This window comes from Nycticebus coucang, chromosome 17, assembly GCF_027406575.1.
Source record: "Nycticebus coucang isolate mNycCou1 chromosome 17, mNycCou1.pri, whole genome shotgun sequence".
NCBI classification, from domain to species: Eukaryota; Metazoa; Chordata; class Mammalia; order Primates; family Lorisidae; genus Nycticebus; species Nycticebus coucang.
Window position 1 is genome coordinate 79285548 of NC_069796.1, and position 17013 is coordinate 79302560.

At 43.4% G+C, this 17013-nt stretch overlaps 1 protein-coding gene across 2 annotated transcripts; it reads right to left on the minus strand.

The window, feature by feature from the left end:
* Nucleotides 1–9719: 9719 nt before the first annotated feature.
* On the minus strand, nt 9720–14368 carry DRD1 (dopamine receptor D1). 2 transcript variants are annotated; one of them, XM_053566697.1, is made up of 2 exons: nt 14241–14368; nt 9720–13199 (listed from the first exon to the last, which is right to left on the minus strand). In XM_053566697.1, exon 2 carries the CDS (start codon nt 12712–12714, stop codon nt 11374–11376), a length of 1341 nt encoding a protein of 446 aa, XP_053422672.1. In that variant the 5' UTR covers nt 12715–13199; nt 14241–14368; the 3' UTR covers nt 9720–11373. The 2 variants fall into 2 exon arrangements, with proteins under 2 accessions (XP_053422672.1, XP_053422671.1); XM_053566696.1 differs by lacking the exon at nt 14241–14368 and adding an exon at nt 13316–13730.
* Nucleotides 14369–17013: the final 2645 nt, after the last annotated feature.

A 17013-nucleotide genomic window follows, 5' to 3' on the forward strand; every position in this document is an offset into this window, starting at 1 on the left:
CCCACTTGCAGCAAAGTGTCAAAATAAACAATGCAGCCTGGTTGCACTTCCTCTTCAGTGTTCTGATCCACTCCTTTCTTAGTTTTTACCTATAAGTTACTATGGAGTAGAGGGGGTCTGAGCAGAGGTCTCATGACATGCAAAGGTGGCCTCTGCAAAGCTTTCAGACATTCATGAACTGATGCTCTGAAACATCCCCAAAGACCATCTCCTTTGGAAACTTGTATTTAAAATCACTTTACAACCTGGATTTAGCAACTTCTGTCTACAATTGATCACATATTCACTATCCTCCCATTTAGTATCTTGCCTCGAAGATCCCTCTGCATTTGACTTATTCTTTTAACCCAGTATTTTTCAACCATTTTTTTTTATCTCACAACATACTTGAACTTATAGTTAAACTTCCATGGCACACTTCAATTATGTTGAGCCAAAAAAACAGTGAAAAAAAAAGAAGAGACTTACTATGCTTTGAACTTCTTTCAAAAATAATTTAATTAATGATCTTAAGAAATTTTCATAGCACACTGGTTGAAAATCACTGCTCTAGTATTTCACTGGTTATAGAATCTTATACTTCAAACTTAACTTTCTTTCTCCTTTTAAAACAAAAATATCATATAATAAAAGTTGTCTTTTTTTTTCAATAATGCGCTAAATGATTTTATCCTAAAACATTGAATTTACCACTTGAAGCCTTTATTGCTATCCTTTGGAAACTTCTAAAGTGAGCCTGTGGGGGCATTAACATAAAAATATTACTAAAACATTTCCTATCTATGTCAGTGATGAGAAAAATAGAATTTGAAAACCTCCCAAAAGGTTAAACCTAGGGAAAAACACTGAAATGTTTTTCAGTTTCAAAATAATCAGAAGTGGTGGTTTGTATCACATTATAAACTGCTTTGAGAAGAGGCCCTGGACATTTGAGGAATGACTTAACAGCTAGAGAGCAAGAGAGAATTTAAGAGAAAACAATAGTGGTCACTCTTGCTGTACCTAAGAGCACTTGGCACCTTTATTCTCCAAACTCAGAGAAAATTCTTACTGTGGTTTGTTCAGAGCCAACACACTAGAACTCTCAGGCTCTGAGCTTTTCAAAAGTACCCCAGAATGTTTCAGACTCAATAGGAGAAAATGTATTAGCTTCCAAAGAATGACAAAGTAAATGCAAAATTGAAATTAAGAACAATTTCACAAACAGCATTTAAAAATCCTTCTTTTTTGGCAGCCATATACATATATGTACTTTTTAAGAGATGGAGGTGGGAGCATTTTCATATGTTTGGTCTGATGTGCATTAGGGCACCAAAAATAGGAGTAGGCGAGGTCTATAAAAGTCTTAAAACAGGGCAGGCCCCTGAGGAGGGTAACTTTGTGTTGGCTCCAAGGACTTTGGACTGGCTGTCACTAATGAGCTCCCAGAGGGGGTCCCCAAGATCCCCTGTGAGTGCTTTTAATCACTTCCCAAAAGCTGAGCAGAGAAAAATGCTTTAACCTATAAAAAGTCTACCCCGTGTGTTATTTTCTAAACAAGATGCATTTTATAAAAAAATATACATATATATTCCAAATATGGACTCTGTGGAAGCTTGGTTAAAATTTTTTTTAAAAGGATCCTTTGTATGAAGAAGCTAAGACCTTCACATACTGGCGAAGGTCATTTCCCCAGGTTCCAGAGAAGGGGCTTTGGAGCCAGGCAGGCCCTGTGTTCTGCCCAATGTCCCTGCTCTGCTCTGCTGGCCAGCTGAGCATCTGCAAGCCAGTCCCCAGCCTCACACAGCTTCAGTCAAACCAGGCACTGACAATTGAGCCAGACATGTTCCCAGATGAGCTCAGGAAAACATAAGGTACTCAACTACTGTACATTTTTTTAAGGCCATGCCTATACCCCCAATCTCATCCCCAGCAGAGCAACCACAGCCATAGCCTTTTCTGCCTAACCAGGTTAGCATGCTTCTTTTAAAATCTGATTTTAATTGCACAGGTATATACATAAACATGCTTCTTGTGAAAACCAAGAAATATACAAATTAACATGCGAAAGTCTTGCCCTCCCTGGCTCTCCCTAGAGAAGATACCACACAGATGCACAGTCATTGTGCACAGCCCACATACCTCAATTACTTGGAATTCTTCTGTGTGGGAGATTGGTCTATTTTCCCACATTTGTTTGCTTGTTTGCTTGCTTGCTTGTTTGTTTCAATTATTTATTCAGGTAGGTGGGCATTTTCCATAATTTTTATGTATTTGCATTAAGAAATATATATTATACTTCTTATACATTTTTAAATAAAAGGAGTCATACTGTCCATATTGTTTGGCAACTTGTTTTTTCCCTTCATAATGTATCATAAAAATCCTTCCATAACAGTGCTTATGGGTATACTTTTCTTTTTAACCACCACATACTATGGCCATCTTACATTGCAGTTATTCGTAAAACTGCTCTTTGTAAAATTAAAAAAGTTATCCAAGATGGAAAGTGTATGGGAGCCTGAACTCTGCAAAACTGTAAGTATAGTTAAGAAAATAGCTAACCATGGTTCCCTAGCTTGCTTTTTCCTATAACTGCTTACTACTCAGGAGTCACAGAACCGATGGCCATAAAACTCTTAACTTTCTTAATTGCTCCCATAGATAACATCACCCTTGTGAAAGCTAAGGCTGGTCTTTAAAATATTTTCCAGACCCTGAATTCCAGTGGACCGAATGACCCAACCAGACCCGTAGCCCATACCACTGAACTTACTCAACTAGCCTTATGACCCCAACCCATGAACTACCTCAGCACAAGAAGACAATTTCTACATCTCTGTGACTTTGTCCTCAACCCAACCAATCAGCAGTACTGATTCCCTCCCATCCCCATACCTGTCAAACCATACTTAAAAACCCTAGTCTCCAAATTCTTAGAGAAGCAGATTTGAAAAAATTCTCTGTCTCCTCTCTTGGCATCCAGTGATATTAAACTCTTCTCTGCCACAACCCCTGGTGCCTCAGTGTATTGGCTATATTCTGGGCAGCAGGCAATACACGTGGTTGAGTGGTGATATTCATTCTCCTATTACTGGACACTTAATTTGTCTCCAGCTGGCTTTTACAAGAAAGAGCTTCAATGTGCATTCTGTACACATGTGTCTCTGAATGCATAGGGAAGAACATACATAAAGGAGATTTGTAGAAGTGGAATTGCTGGGTCAAATTGTGTGTGTGCTTTAAAGTTTGGTTGTTTCTGCCAAATTCCCCTTTTCAGCTTAGCCTTATCAATTCACACTGCTGCGAACAGGGCAGGAAAGCATCTGTTTCTTGTCCCCAACACAGAGGTTCTGATATTCTATTGAGCTTCATCCAAGTGTGACAGTCTAAATTTTACAGCCCTACGAATAAGCAAATAAGCTTTCATTTCAATATTAAAGCCAATGAATGCTTTCTAAAAATGGCATTACAATTTGCTTATGTCTTGCAAGTATTATGACCAGGCTTTTTAAACAAGCTAGCAAGATCACCTTATTGCCCCTGGGGTGGACCCTCTTAAATCCTCCCCTATGCCAGTCAGGAACACGCTCTTTTAGAACGACCCACCATGAAGCTAGCAAAAACCCATAGCTGCTTTGGCAGAATTGGTGTATAACACCCTTCTCCCCCTCGTTTAACAGCAAACAGCAGTGTGCATTAAAGAAGCATCTTTACAAATGGGGCTGACCATTATCTTAATTACAGTCAACATGTTTATAATGCTAAATACATCTGTCCTAAAAACTCAGTCTCAAAGCAGCACGCATGTGGCTAGATAATCTGGGAACACATTTGTGACATTTGGTTGACATTTTCTCTCTCTCCTGGGTAAAAGAATTGATTGCGATCCAGGGCACATCTATGTAAGAGAGAGCCCTCATTTGCCATTTAAATACTATTCAATTATTTTCCTGTGATGGTGCCAATGATGGAGAAACTTAGCAGAGTAGGTCAGCCCTCATGACCCCAACAGAGTCAACTACACAGTGAAAATGAAGACATATGTATAAGCACCTACCTAAACCTTTTATAAAGTTATTAGTCCATTCATTCATTTAATAACTGAAATATTACCTTGGGTGCCTACTGTATGCCAGGCTATGCTCAGCACTGGAAATACAGTCCGCTATGCCCTCCCACTCACTGGAGAAATAGGACCCAGACAGCACACAGGACAGGACAGATGTCCTACTATGGCCTGCCAGTCCATGAAGAGCAGGGCCAGGGAGGACCTCTGTGCAAGCTTCACAGGAGTATCAGATGGGGATGACAAGGAGGAAGAGTGCCGCCACTGGAAGAACAACAAAGAGGTCCTACCAGAGTGTGTTTGAGAGCAGCAGAGGGGAGCTCAGCTGTGGAGAGAGGGGGAGGGAAGGGAGTTCTCACTCCCACAGTTATTGTGTGGCCATCTGGTTAATTATCAGGTAAACTGAAAAGGGGTTCCTGCAGAGGGGTGATACCACCCCAAACCAACTGATGTGACAGCCTCTGGGACCCTGTTTGGACCAAAACTTTTAATGCATCCAAGTTCATCTCTGTGTCATGTCCTACATCCAAAAAATGGATCCACCGTCCATACTTCAGCCCCATGTTTTCAAGTGTCAAAGCTCCCCCTCCAACTCTCCACACTCCTGTCTCTTTCCACAGGTCAAAGCTCTGTGCACCCTCCAGCCCACCTCCATTGCCACTTCCTTCCTACTCCGCGCTCAGTTACCACATCCCTCCTCAGCGCTCTCTCCTACCTCCCCGTTCTGCCTGGTCCACTCACACTCATCACCCCATCCCCTTCCTGAAGATGAGCACCGGTCTGGTGTAGGTAAATGTTTGCTGGAATAAACTCTGTGTGGATCAAAGTGATCTGCAAACATAGAATATTTAAGCCTTTGACTGAGCCATCTCCCTGTTTCCTTATATTTAAGCTTCACAAAGTCATGCTTTTGAAATGCAAATGTCTTAGAAGTCTTCTTAGCTTAAACCTTACACTCTGCCCAAAGACATGTGCTTCCTGATGCCATTGCTAAGTCATGTAACCTGTTCAAAGACCATCAACCTCAGTCTGGCTGTTTTTCAAAGCTGGGTCAAGGGATGGGTGCATAGGAGTTCACTATACCATTCTCTCAACTTTGGGTATATGCTTGAAAATATCAAAAAGTATTTTTTAGTGCAACAACGTTTGAGTGTTTGAGGTATTTGGAACACCCTTAAGAAACCCTTATTTGGTTAGAACTATTTCCTGGTAAACAACAGATTTATGATTAAAATAATAGGTTCTGAAGTCACAGAAATGGATCCTGGATTCAAAACTGCCCCATCATTTACCAGCTCTGTGACCTTGGATGTATTACATGCTCTCTCTGACTATTCATTATTTTCATCTGTAAGATGAGGATCATGATAAATATGCCCACTTCCTAGGATGGCTCTGAGAAAAGAATGAGATAGTGAAGGGATGGTTGGTGGTTGGCATAAGGCCAGGCTCAATAAAATGGAATTATTGGCACTGCCTGGAAAAAAAGTTCCTTTTCTCTACATTTACTTTCAAAATTTTTTTGATGTTTCAAAATCTTTTTGATGATAGATTATTTGCATATCTATCTTCCTCCTCTAAGACTAGGACAACATCTAATCCATTTCTGTGTCGATGGTATTCAACACATGGTAAGAATCCTAAAATATGCTCCTGGAAGCTCACTAAATGCAAATTGTATCAAAATGAACTTGACTAAATTTGAGATTCCAACATTCCTTGTTTTGATTTGTTCATTCTTTCATTCCTTCAACAAAAATGTAATGAGTAGCTCCTATATGCCAGGCACTGCCCTGGATGCTCAGGGATATATAAGAGAGGGGAGGAAAAACAAAACAGATTTTGCTCTCAATATGTCCATAATCTAGAGAAAGCAAAAGGAAATGAAGAGATGATTTCATGACAGGGTGATAAGACCTTGGAAAGAAACAAGGGGGGCAGAGGCAGGAGGAAGGTGCCAGGGCAGAAGTCTGACAGGTCTGCCTGGCTGCATCCTACAGGGTGAGCAAGACTGGGCAAGCAAAGGCAATGGGAAAGGTGTCCCAGGCAGAGGGAACAGTATGTGCAAAAGCATAAAACCAAGAAAGGACTACACAAAGTGTAACAATTCAGAAGCCCTATAGCACAGTGCTAGTGAGGTGCTGACTAGCAGAGAAGGATGCAGAGGCCACCAGTGGCCAGATCACAAAGGGCTTTTTTTTTTTGACACAGAGTCTCACTTTGTCACCCTCAATTGAGTGCTGTGGCATCACAGCTCACAGCAACCTCCAGCTCTTAGGCTTAGACGATTCTCTTGCCTCAGCCTCCCAAGTAGCTGGGACTACAGGCACACACCACAACGCCCGGCTATTTTTTGTTGCAGTTTGGCCGGGGCCGGGCTCTAAAACGCCACCCTCGGCATATGGGGCTGGCACCCTACTCACTGAGCCACAGGCACTGCCCTGTCACAAAGGGCTTTAAATGAGTCTGATTTTTTCTTCCTGAAAGTAATTAGGAGCCATTGAAGAATGTTAAATAAGTACAGAACTGTCAAATTTGCATTTTATAAATATCAGTCTGTTGGCTTTCCAATAACAAAGAGAAAGGGGATTTGGGAAACCTGCCAGGGGAACCTATCAAAGTTGTATGTTGCCTACCATGGTTCTCATATCTCATTTGTAGTATTTTATTTTATTTTTATTTATTTATTTTTTTTTTATTTATTATTGTGGTTTTTGGCCGGGGCTGGGTTTGAACCCACCACCTCCGGCATATGGGACCGGTGCCCTTCCCCTTTGAGCCACAGGTGCCACCCATATGTAGTATTTTAAAGCCAGAAGATATCTTAGAACTCATTCCATATAATATTCTTTATTGTAGACACACACACGCACACACATGTGCACACACACATATGCACACACAAAAACCCTTATTATCAAGGTTTGTAAAGTAGCATGTCCATTTTTTTTAATGAAATGAAACATCCTACCATACAACTCAATCTTCCTAGCTCCTACCACCACTGCCACTTTGCCAGACATTCTGCCAGCGAAGCATGAGAGGTGATCTCACTTCTAGGGATGCAGTTCAGAAAAGATCCTTCTCAATGGCTGAAAATATTTACCAATTTTGAGAACTGATAGAGTCTCTGTTCTGTGAGCCTGAGAAAAATTCCAACTGGTTTTGTACATTTTCTCATAGTGATTAGAAAGTTAAACCCTTTTAAATCAGAGATTATTCTTAGGCTTCTAATACTATTTAAATTACAACTTCCAAATCTTGAGTGATATAACAGACTAAGGTCCAAATGCTGCTTTTTAAACTCTGCATATCACATAGAGGTTACTTAACGTAACAGAAGGCAATGTAGATTGGCCTGGTAACAAAATTATAGAGGTCTTGTCTGTGGTATATGCTCACCATACTTTCTATCCTCCATAAAATAAACAGGTTCATTTGTCATCTTTTCTATCCAAACAAATCCATACAGGTACATCTAATCTCCATAGCCTTACAATCTCACGGCCCACCAGGTTCATCCCTTCAAATGATCACTGTAACCAGATCATGCAGAGCCATAAGTCCTAAATTTAACAGCCCAGAACAAGCAAGCTACAGAGTCATTATTCCTGAAACAAATTCCATAAGGAGATATTATAGATTAAAGTACTGTAGATAGATTTATTCAGTTACTATCTAGTAGTAACTTAAGGCAATTTTCTTAACCAGGAGATATAAAAAGCCATTTGGTCCTGGAATACCAGATAACCAGAGCAAAAGATAACAGTGTTTGGGACAATCTCAAACCATATATCCTCACTCTAAAAGTCATTTCCATTTGCTTCAAAAAAAATGTCAAATATGTACCAAATCCATCATTACTAATGCACAAATATGATCAAATATGAACTGATCAAACTAGAGATTTTGCTGAGAATCAATAAGCCCCAGACGTCAGTCCTTGCTCCTCTTACAGACATCAGCTTCATTTTAACCCTCACAAAAACCTGCATGTTAATTTCCATTTCCCAAATGGTCAAACAGACTCCTAGAGATAAAGACATGTGTTTCTGCTCACACAGGTTGAAAGTCTTAGTTGCAATGTGAACCCTCCAGTGTCAAAAACAAAGCTTGTGCTGTCTGCATTCCAGGCCCCCAGCTGTGGACTGGCTCCTGGAGAAGTGGAGGAACTAGGCAGGCCTAGGGAGAAAGCATGATGGAGACCCCAGAGTGGAGAATTCAGAAAGTCACTAAAGTTGGATGACACATAGATTCACTTTTGGTGGTGACCCCTACGCTGATAAAATTAATGCAGAGGTTTTGGTCCTCCCTTTTAATGGACCAGGACAACTGAGACGCTGAGAGCATGATTAGATTACAGGAGAAAGCAGTGACTTTCCTAAATAAACTCAAAATCCACAATTGAAGCTCAGTCCTCAGTCCTCCTCCCACCAGACTTCCTGCTGTGTCAGTTACCAGTAAGAGCTGTGTATACTTTTGATTAGGAACGTGTCTTTTTAAATGGAGAAGAGAAAAAAAACACCTCTTTTAAATTGCCTTTGTCTTTATAAAGTGTTTCATATATATTTAGCATTATTAAGGCTTATCACTATAAAAATGAAATGAAAGTCATATTGAAATTCTGCTTTTAAGTTATATCAAGTTATCTCAGTCTTTCAATAAAATGAACATTACATAAGACGCCCTTTATCAATCCAATATGCCAGGAACCCCAAAGTACAGTCTCATTCAAAGTGTATTCATTTTTACAATTCTTTAATGTAATTCTGGACATATTTCTTTTTCACTCTTTTGCCATTGAAATAAATGGTAAAGCCTTTTGTGTCATGTTTCATTAGCTGGACAATGACAGTCCGGACTGAGCATTGTAGCTTGTGATTTATGAGCAAAAACAGACTTCAAAGAAGAGAAGTATCCAGAAAATTACGAAATAGAAAGAAAACGCATCCTGCTTTATGGGTGCTCATTCTTGATATGTTCATTATATGCCAAAGCCCGGGAAAGGCAAATAGGGAATTTAAAAAGACACCATCTGTTGTGTGATTTTCCAAATTATGAACTTGACCCTTCATTTCTACATCACCTGCTGTTCAGTCATTCTCTTTCATCAAGATGAGAAAAAAATGACTTAAAACTAAGTAATTTTAGCAGGACCTGTGGATATGCCTTGTAAGCCATTTGATAACCCTAGCGTCAGAACCCACATATTCTCTCCAAGAAAAAAAAATTCCTTTTGTATTTTACTTTTAAAATAAACACCACATGTGTAATAACTGTCATCAGCTGAAAGACCCACAACTCCAGAGCAAGCTACCGTCTTTTCTGTAATTTTTATTTAAAATAGACTTCTTGAAAGAAAAAGCAGAGAGATATTAGGAAGCTTTCAAATTTTGAAATCAGAAGTAGAAGAAAGAATTCTTTAAAAAAAAAAAGTAAAGACAATAAAAAGAAGAGTATATAATCAGAAAATATGGTCTATTTAGATATTCAAAGGCAACATGTGGCATATACAACAAAAGAAATTTCCTTTTTTTTTTTTTAGAAAGCAACATATACTTAAAAATGGTCATGTTTTCTTCCTTGTAGATATGAAACATCCTAGTGTTTGAAACGCATTTAGCAAACGCAACAGAGCTCATTCAGGGCTGATTTGAGTTCACAAAATATTTTTATTATATGTAAGAAAGCATACAGCCAATAAAATTAAGAAAACATTCACAATACATAAATAGCACAGACCTGATGCAGGAGATACTTTTCAGGAGATTTTTTTTTTTCCTTTTTACTGATTCCATTTGACTGTTAAGTAAGTTGCTTATCAAGAAGAATATTTTGTAAACATTTCAAAGAAACTCTTGAAATGCCTCACTCTGAGTTAGCGTCTTGCAAAGGAGGCTTTCCGTACTTTTTACAATCTGGGCAGTGACACAGAAACGTGATTCCAAAGCACAAGGAAGGAAGAGCATTTGTCAAAAGAGGTGCTGATGGCCTAACACACCCAAAGAGAAGGGTTCTCCTGTTTCTTCCACCAACAGAAGTGTCTTACTCAAGGACACTACTGAGGCACTATGAGTTAAGTAACATACATTAACACTGCAAGACTTTTTAAAAAAAAAATCAGTTCTAAGTTCAGATTAAAGCACTGCAAAAAGTAGCCCCACTGAGTGGCCTGTTTTGACCTGGTAAGATGGAGATGCAGGGTTTAAACTCTGTCCATCCGTGGGGTTACTACAATCCACATCTCTATTTAGGAAAGCCATTTGTTTGGTTCAGAAAAGCTATCTGACACGAGAAATGAGAAAAGACGGTGAGCCAGTTATTTTACATAAATACAAAGTGCTTTCTGTTACCAAGTAAGATCATAAATTTAAAGTCAAACTCTTTTTAGCTGGCTTTTATTTAAGATATTTACAGAATGGCAAATTCCCCTGGGAAAGCCTTTGCCATTTAAAAATTTTTGAACACCAGGGTCACTAACCTTTTTAAAATGTTTCAAAACCTTTTTAGGAAAAAGAAAAAACAAGCATTTGCAGCATTCATTGGCTCTCACCTTGTATTTATTTGTGTCAGCGAATTTTAAGGAATCAGTCTTTGCTATGTTTCTAGAAGTTATACGTGAGCATTTGTTAGAATTTCACAGAGTCTGTGTGTTTGTTTCATTGGCTTATAAAGTGCTAGTTTAAAGGGCAAAAATGTGGTTGTAAGATCTCAGGTAACTTGTTAGTTTATCTTATTAAATATGATAAATATATATTTATTATAATAAATTATAAATATCCATATGATACAATAAATAAATAAAACCAATATCATCAAAGCATCTTACAAGTCTGAAAAAAAATCCCATTCCTACTATAAGCCTCAATTATTTTTTAGAAATAATTTATGAAGGCATGCACCTACCTTTACAATCTGAAAACTTTTCTTGGAACACTGTTAGCACCTGTTTGTATACAGCAAACTCAACCCTTCTGATTTCTTTCCTGGAAAAGGTTTGATTTTTCAAGTGAAGCTGTTCATTGCTGATTCTTTGCCCTATTTTTTAAATCTTAAGATAAAAATAAATTTCTAAAAACAATTTGGGAGCCAAAGACATGTCCCTTGTAGCTCCCCACGTTTGCAGTGTCCCTGTTTGCTTGACTATGAACAACACAGAAAATACACTAGAATGTATTTGAAAATATAGTTTGTTATGTGTTGAAAAGCAGCAGAAGGCTCTCCTGGCGCCCCAGAGTCTCACCAAACCTTAATTTCTTAACAGCAAGCCCCAAAGTTCCTGTTGCTTTGGGGATGAGCATGTGTGGTGGGGTTCATCTAGAAGCTCAGGTTGGGTGCTGTCCGTTTTGTGTGATGGGTTGGATTTTCTCTAAAGAGACGTCAGTGTCATAGTCCAATATGACTGACAGGGCTGGGGACAGCTTCTCCAAGGGTTTGGCTATTCCGCCTGCCTCCTCCTTTTTCAGGTCCTCAGAGGAGCCCACAGCATGTGGGATCAGGTAAACCAGATTGCACTCCTTGGAGATGGAGCCTCGTGGCTCGTGATGGCTGGAAAACACCACAGCCCCATTGTTATTGATGCTAACTGTCTCTATGGCATTATTCGTCGTAGGGCAAAGTCTGTAGCATCCTAAGAGGGTTGAAAATGCCTTCCGAAAATCAGCATTGAAAGCATAAATGATGGGGTTCAAGGAGGAATTAGCCCACCCAAACCACACAAACACATCAAAGGTGATGGAATCGATGCAGAAAGGCTGGGTCTCCCCAGACCCACAGAAGGGCAGAATGCAGTTCAAGATGAAGAAGGGCAGCCAGCAGCATACAAACACCCCCATGATCACCGACAGAGTCTTCAGAACTTTAGTCTCTCTCTTGAAGGACATCTTAAAAGAGCTTTCAGGTTGAGAACATTCGACAGGTTTTCCATTACCTGTGGTGGTCTGGCAATTCTTGGCATGGACCGCTGCCCTCTCCAAGGCAGAGATGCGCCGTATTTGTTTCTGGGCAATCCTGTAGATCCTGGTGTAGGTGACAAGCATGATGGCCACAGGGATGTAAAAGCTTATTACGGAGGACGAAATGGCATATGTCCTGCTCAGGCTAGAATCACAGTTGTCTATGGTCTCATCCAGGGATGTGGCATTCCCATCAGAAAGGCTGGTGGGTTTTGCCTTGTGCCAGCTAAGCTGCACTGGGATGAAAGAGATAAGGACAGACAAGGTCCAAGCCACGCTGATCAGGATGAAGGCTGCCTTAGGGGTCATCTTCCTCTCATAACGGAAGGGGCTGGAGATAGCCCAGTACCTGTCCATGCTGATCACACAGAGGTTGAGGATGGATGCCGTGGAGCACATGATGTCAAAGGCCACCCAGATGTTACAGAAGGACCCAAATGGCCAGAAGCCAGCAATCTCAGCCACTGCTTTCCAGGGCATGACCAAGACAGCCACTAAGAGATCCGACACAGCCAAGGAGATAACAAAGAAGTTAGTCACCTTGGAACGCAGGTGTCGGAACCTAATAACAGCAGCACAGACCAGTGTGTTCCCCAGGAGAGTGGACAGGATGAGCAGGGACAAAAAACAGGCAGTGAGGATGCGGAAAGAGAAGTCCCTCTTCACCACCAGCCCAGCCCGGTCCATGGTGGAGGTGTTCAGAGTCCTCATCTTCCAGGGCTCTGACACTCCTCAAGTTCAAAGCAGGGATTAGGGGTCAGTCAGACTGACAGGAGTCCTCCCTCACCAGGCAGCCCCTTCACAGCGGGACTGCTCCCCGGGGTGGAGGACCTCACCGACATTCCAGGACCCCGCTGCAGCAACTGCAGCAGGAGCCTCCCGTTGTCAGCTCAAGTTAGTCCTGCATTAGGGAGCTTCTGCTTTCTACAACTGTCTTCTGACTCCTTGCTCCAGGTCACTGTCATGGGCGCCAGCTGGCCCCTACATTCCCCAAAGAAAACATTGGCTTTTTAGCATATTCTAAGCCATCAATCCAAAGACTCCCAGGCCTCTCTGCCTTGCTAGTCAACTGCAATCACATTTCCGGGCAGTTGCTTCTCTGATGGTGACAGGGAATTCTCCCCTTTTGAATCGCAGCTGAAAAGACATGTCTCTCTCCTCCAAGACCCTGGCTCCTCAGCAGCTCTCCAAATTCCCTAAAAAGCAAAAAGAAAAGCACAGGGTCGTTCGCGGAGGCTCGAGCAAATCTCATCTTTACTCATGTCAAGCCCAGCCGGGTAATTCTCTGGACAAGCGCGTCTGGGCCACCTACCTTGGCTTGGGGTTGTTGCTCTCACAGCCCCTGGAGGTCGGAATGCGCAGCGGCTCAGTCTGGTTCAGAGAAGCGCTCACAGCAGGAGTTCGGCTCCCGACCGGCAAAAACCTCCCCAGCGCATTTGGGAAAAGGATCCCGGGCCAGTCCCCCAGAGAGGCGGCGCTGCCTGCCTCCTCGAACTGCTAGAGATTGTTCAAAGCGGAGACCCAAGCAAAGGACTCCCGGGCACTTGGGAGAGATCCCTCCCAGGACTAGTCACTTCGGCAGCCTCTTTCTTTGCTTCCTTTCTCCTAGAGCCGAGGGCCTGGGCACCCCATGGGTGGCCTTAGGCCCTAAGGACAGAGCCCGGCTCCTCTCGACTGCACCGTCCGCTACCTCTCGGGAGCCTGCGGGAACGCGAGGCAGAGAGGAGCTGGCACAGGCGGGCGCACCGGCCCGCACGGTTCCCGGGGGCACGGCCCACCCCGCCGCGTTTCCCCTCCCCTGCCCCGGGGGCGGGCCTCGCTTGACAGGTAGAGTTGCCCCGGAGACACCCGCACGTGGTTCCCCCGATGGTGCTGCGAGCGAAGGGGATGAGGAACTCCCACGTAAGCGCCTGCCCTCCCTGGTTACCTCGCTGACCTGCGGACTCCTGGACAGCACGCGCAGGGCCCACGAGACATAAACCCCGATGGTGGAACCTCAAGTAAGCCTGAGTGGCCTGTAAGCTAAGCTCGGTACTAACATCCAGTGCCTCTTCGCGTAAGCCCCCCACCACCACCACCACCCCGAGCCTGAACCCAAACCCTAAACGAGGGGGGACCCTCCCCACTTTCACACACACACCACCAACCACTAGAACAGCTGCCCCGCGTCCGACCCGCGCTGTCTCCAAGTAGCTCCCAACTAGGGTGAGACGTGCCCCACGGGCGCCTGTACTCACCGCTCAGCATCTGGCGCTGTGCAGCAGCGCCCCAGGCCAGTATGGGCCGCTGCGCCCCGAGGGCGCTCACTTGGCTCTCTGTCCCGGTGGCGGGCGCGTCTCGGGCTGCGGTCAACCCAGCACTGCAGCCGGTGCCCCTCGACTCTAGAGCGCCCCAGCTCCAGAGCCACGCGCTCCGTGGACCCGGCGCGCCCTCTGCCGGCGGCCACTGCTTCCGGGGCCGGCTGCGCCCTCGCATGTAAGTCGTGCAGGCTCCAGGATCGGCCAGCGCCTTGCGCCCGGCTCACTCTTACCTGTGACTGCCAGAACCTGGGAAAGGGGAGACGGAATCTTCCTTATTCGAGATTCTCTGCTTAAAGTACCCTGAAAAAGTGACACGGGTGAAAAATGCCTTTGGCTGGCGTTGCATCCACTGAGTCAGTATTTCCTCCTGGGTGCCCCCTGCGCGCCAAGCACTGGGGCGAAAGGTAAGTAAGGTGCAAGCCTTACGCTCAGAGAGAACGCGGAGACCTGGAATTTAGCGAGCAGCCTGTGTGTCCCAGACGTACGCCTTATGTCTTTCGCCCCCTGAAAACAAACCTCGCTCACAGGCCGGTTTATCTCCACTTGACGGTGTGGAATATGAAGCTCAAAAAGGTGATGGGACCTGTGCGAAGTCACACGGCCAATGAGAGCGCTGGTCGGCGCCTGACTACGCCCGCGAGTTCTTTTAACTTGCCACGTCCAGCGCTGGAGCCCACAAACAAAATGTAATAATTACCTATGGGGCGAAATTACAGGGAAGAAGAGGCAGGAGGGTTTGGTGGAGAAGACTTCCCCAGTCTCTCGCGGTTGCCCGCGGGTCAGACTTCATAGAAATGGTCCGGAAATGGAGACCTCGCCTGCCCTCCTGTGCCTTAGAAAGGTGGGAAGGGAATAGGCGCAGGGCTCCAAAGTCACAGGGCCTGTTTTCCTGCCCCCATCTTGCCACTGTGGTCTGCGTGTGCCCTCTCTCCTCTCTGCGCTTGGTTTTTTCCTTGTAGCAAAACTGTTACAAGTATTAGATGAGACGATGTTTGCGGAGGGATTGGCACCAAACCCCGGACCTACACAGCCCTCCCAAAGCAGAAACATCTCTCCCCACCCCCGGGGTTCATTAAAAAGCCAATAGTCTACTCTGCATAACAATTATTCATCACCACATCAGGAGCAAGAATTTTCTGTGTAGAAACCCTGAACGTAAATAATAATTCCATCTAATTAGAAAGTACAAATTGCACCTTGGTTTTAGATGCAAGGACCATATTACCAACATCGGCTGCCTTGTGGCTGTGCTCACAGCTCTGTCTCCTCCCACTTACTGTCGCACACACTGTCCCACAGACTAATTCTGAGATACAATTTTTGCCAGGCGCATGCCCCAAAGAACCACATTCCTGTAGACCCTTAGGCCATGTTCGATACAACACTTCCAGAACATTTTCCTCAAGGCAAACATTCTCCCAGCTTCTTGACTTTCCTCATCTTTCTTTCCTTCCCTTTTAACAGGGAAATGTTTCTGATTTAAGACAGGGTATGTTTCTGGTTTAAGACAATCTTGAGAGACTCAATATTTTAACTCCTCACCTTCTGCCCTCCCCACCTGCAATTTTCCACTGCAGTTACCCAGAAATAAGGTAGGGGAAATGCAGCATTGACCTTGGAAAGCAGGAAAGGGTGGGGTCCTTTTCTACAGGGTCGGGGGGGATTGCAGTGGAGGAGGTTGGACTCCCTTGGGGTATGAGGAGGAAAATTCATCAGGGGCACAAGAAGAAACCCCAAAAGAACACACTAACCTCCCAGCCCCAGATGGAGGTAGCAGGAACTGGAAGTGAGGATGAGACCAAAATTTTGAGGGTAAAATTTCTTCTAATGATGCCTTTGAAAAGTGCCCCCAATACGTAGAACCAACGTCAATGCCCACTGCTCCAGAAATTAAAACGTCAATGCCCACTGCTCCAGGATGCCACCCACATCACAACACCTGGGTATCAGGTGGCATCACACTCAAGGAGACACCGGTTCAACCTCAATAAATATTTTGTATAAAATTTAAATATTAACCAAACTTTGTTAAAGGAAATACCATTCATAGCACATTTCCTCATGTCCTCATTTCTCTCAAGCTTAGCAGCTACAAAAAAACAAAAATGAAACAAACAAAACTCCCCACAAACCTTAACCTTCCATGAAAAATTCCCTAAATTCTTCTCTTTAAATTAGGTCGTATTGACCTCTGCTTTTTCTTTCAATTCATTTACCTGTCAGGTTCAAGTTCACATCAACATACAATTCTTTTGTAATAGTTCAGAGGTTTATCTCACCCACAAGTAAATATCCGCCACTTTCAATGTCAGAACGTGGAATCTCCTGGTTATCCATATGCTGTGATTTGAATGTGTCTATCAAAGACTCCTGTCTAAATTGAATTGCCATTGTTATGGCATTTTGAGGTGAGACCTTTGAGAGGTGATTGGACCAGAGAGCTGTGTCCTTGGGAATGGAGTAATGCTGTTATCTTGGGAGTGGGTTAATTATTGTGGAGTAGGGAAAACTCCAAACCTCTAACCAAATGCTAAGTTCTCCTGAAAAAGAATTTATTCTTTATCCCCAGATAAAGAATAAATTGCTTCCCCACCCCCATTTCCTCTGTCTCCTGGCATGTTATAACACAGCAAGAAGACCCCCACCAGAGGTGCTCCTTCATCTTTAACTTCCCAGCCTCCAGGACCATGAACCAAAACAACTTCTTTTC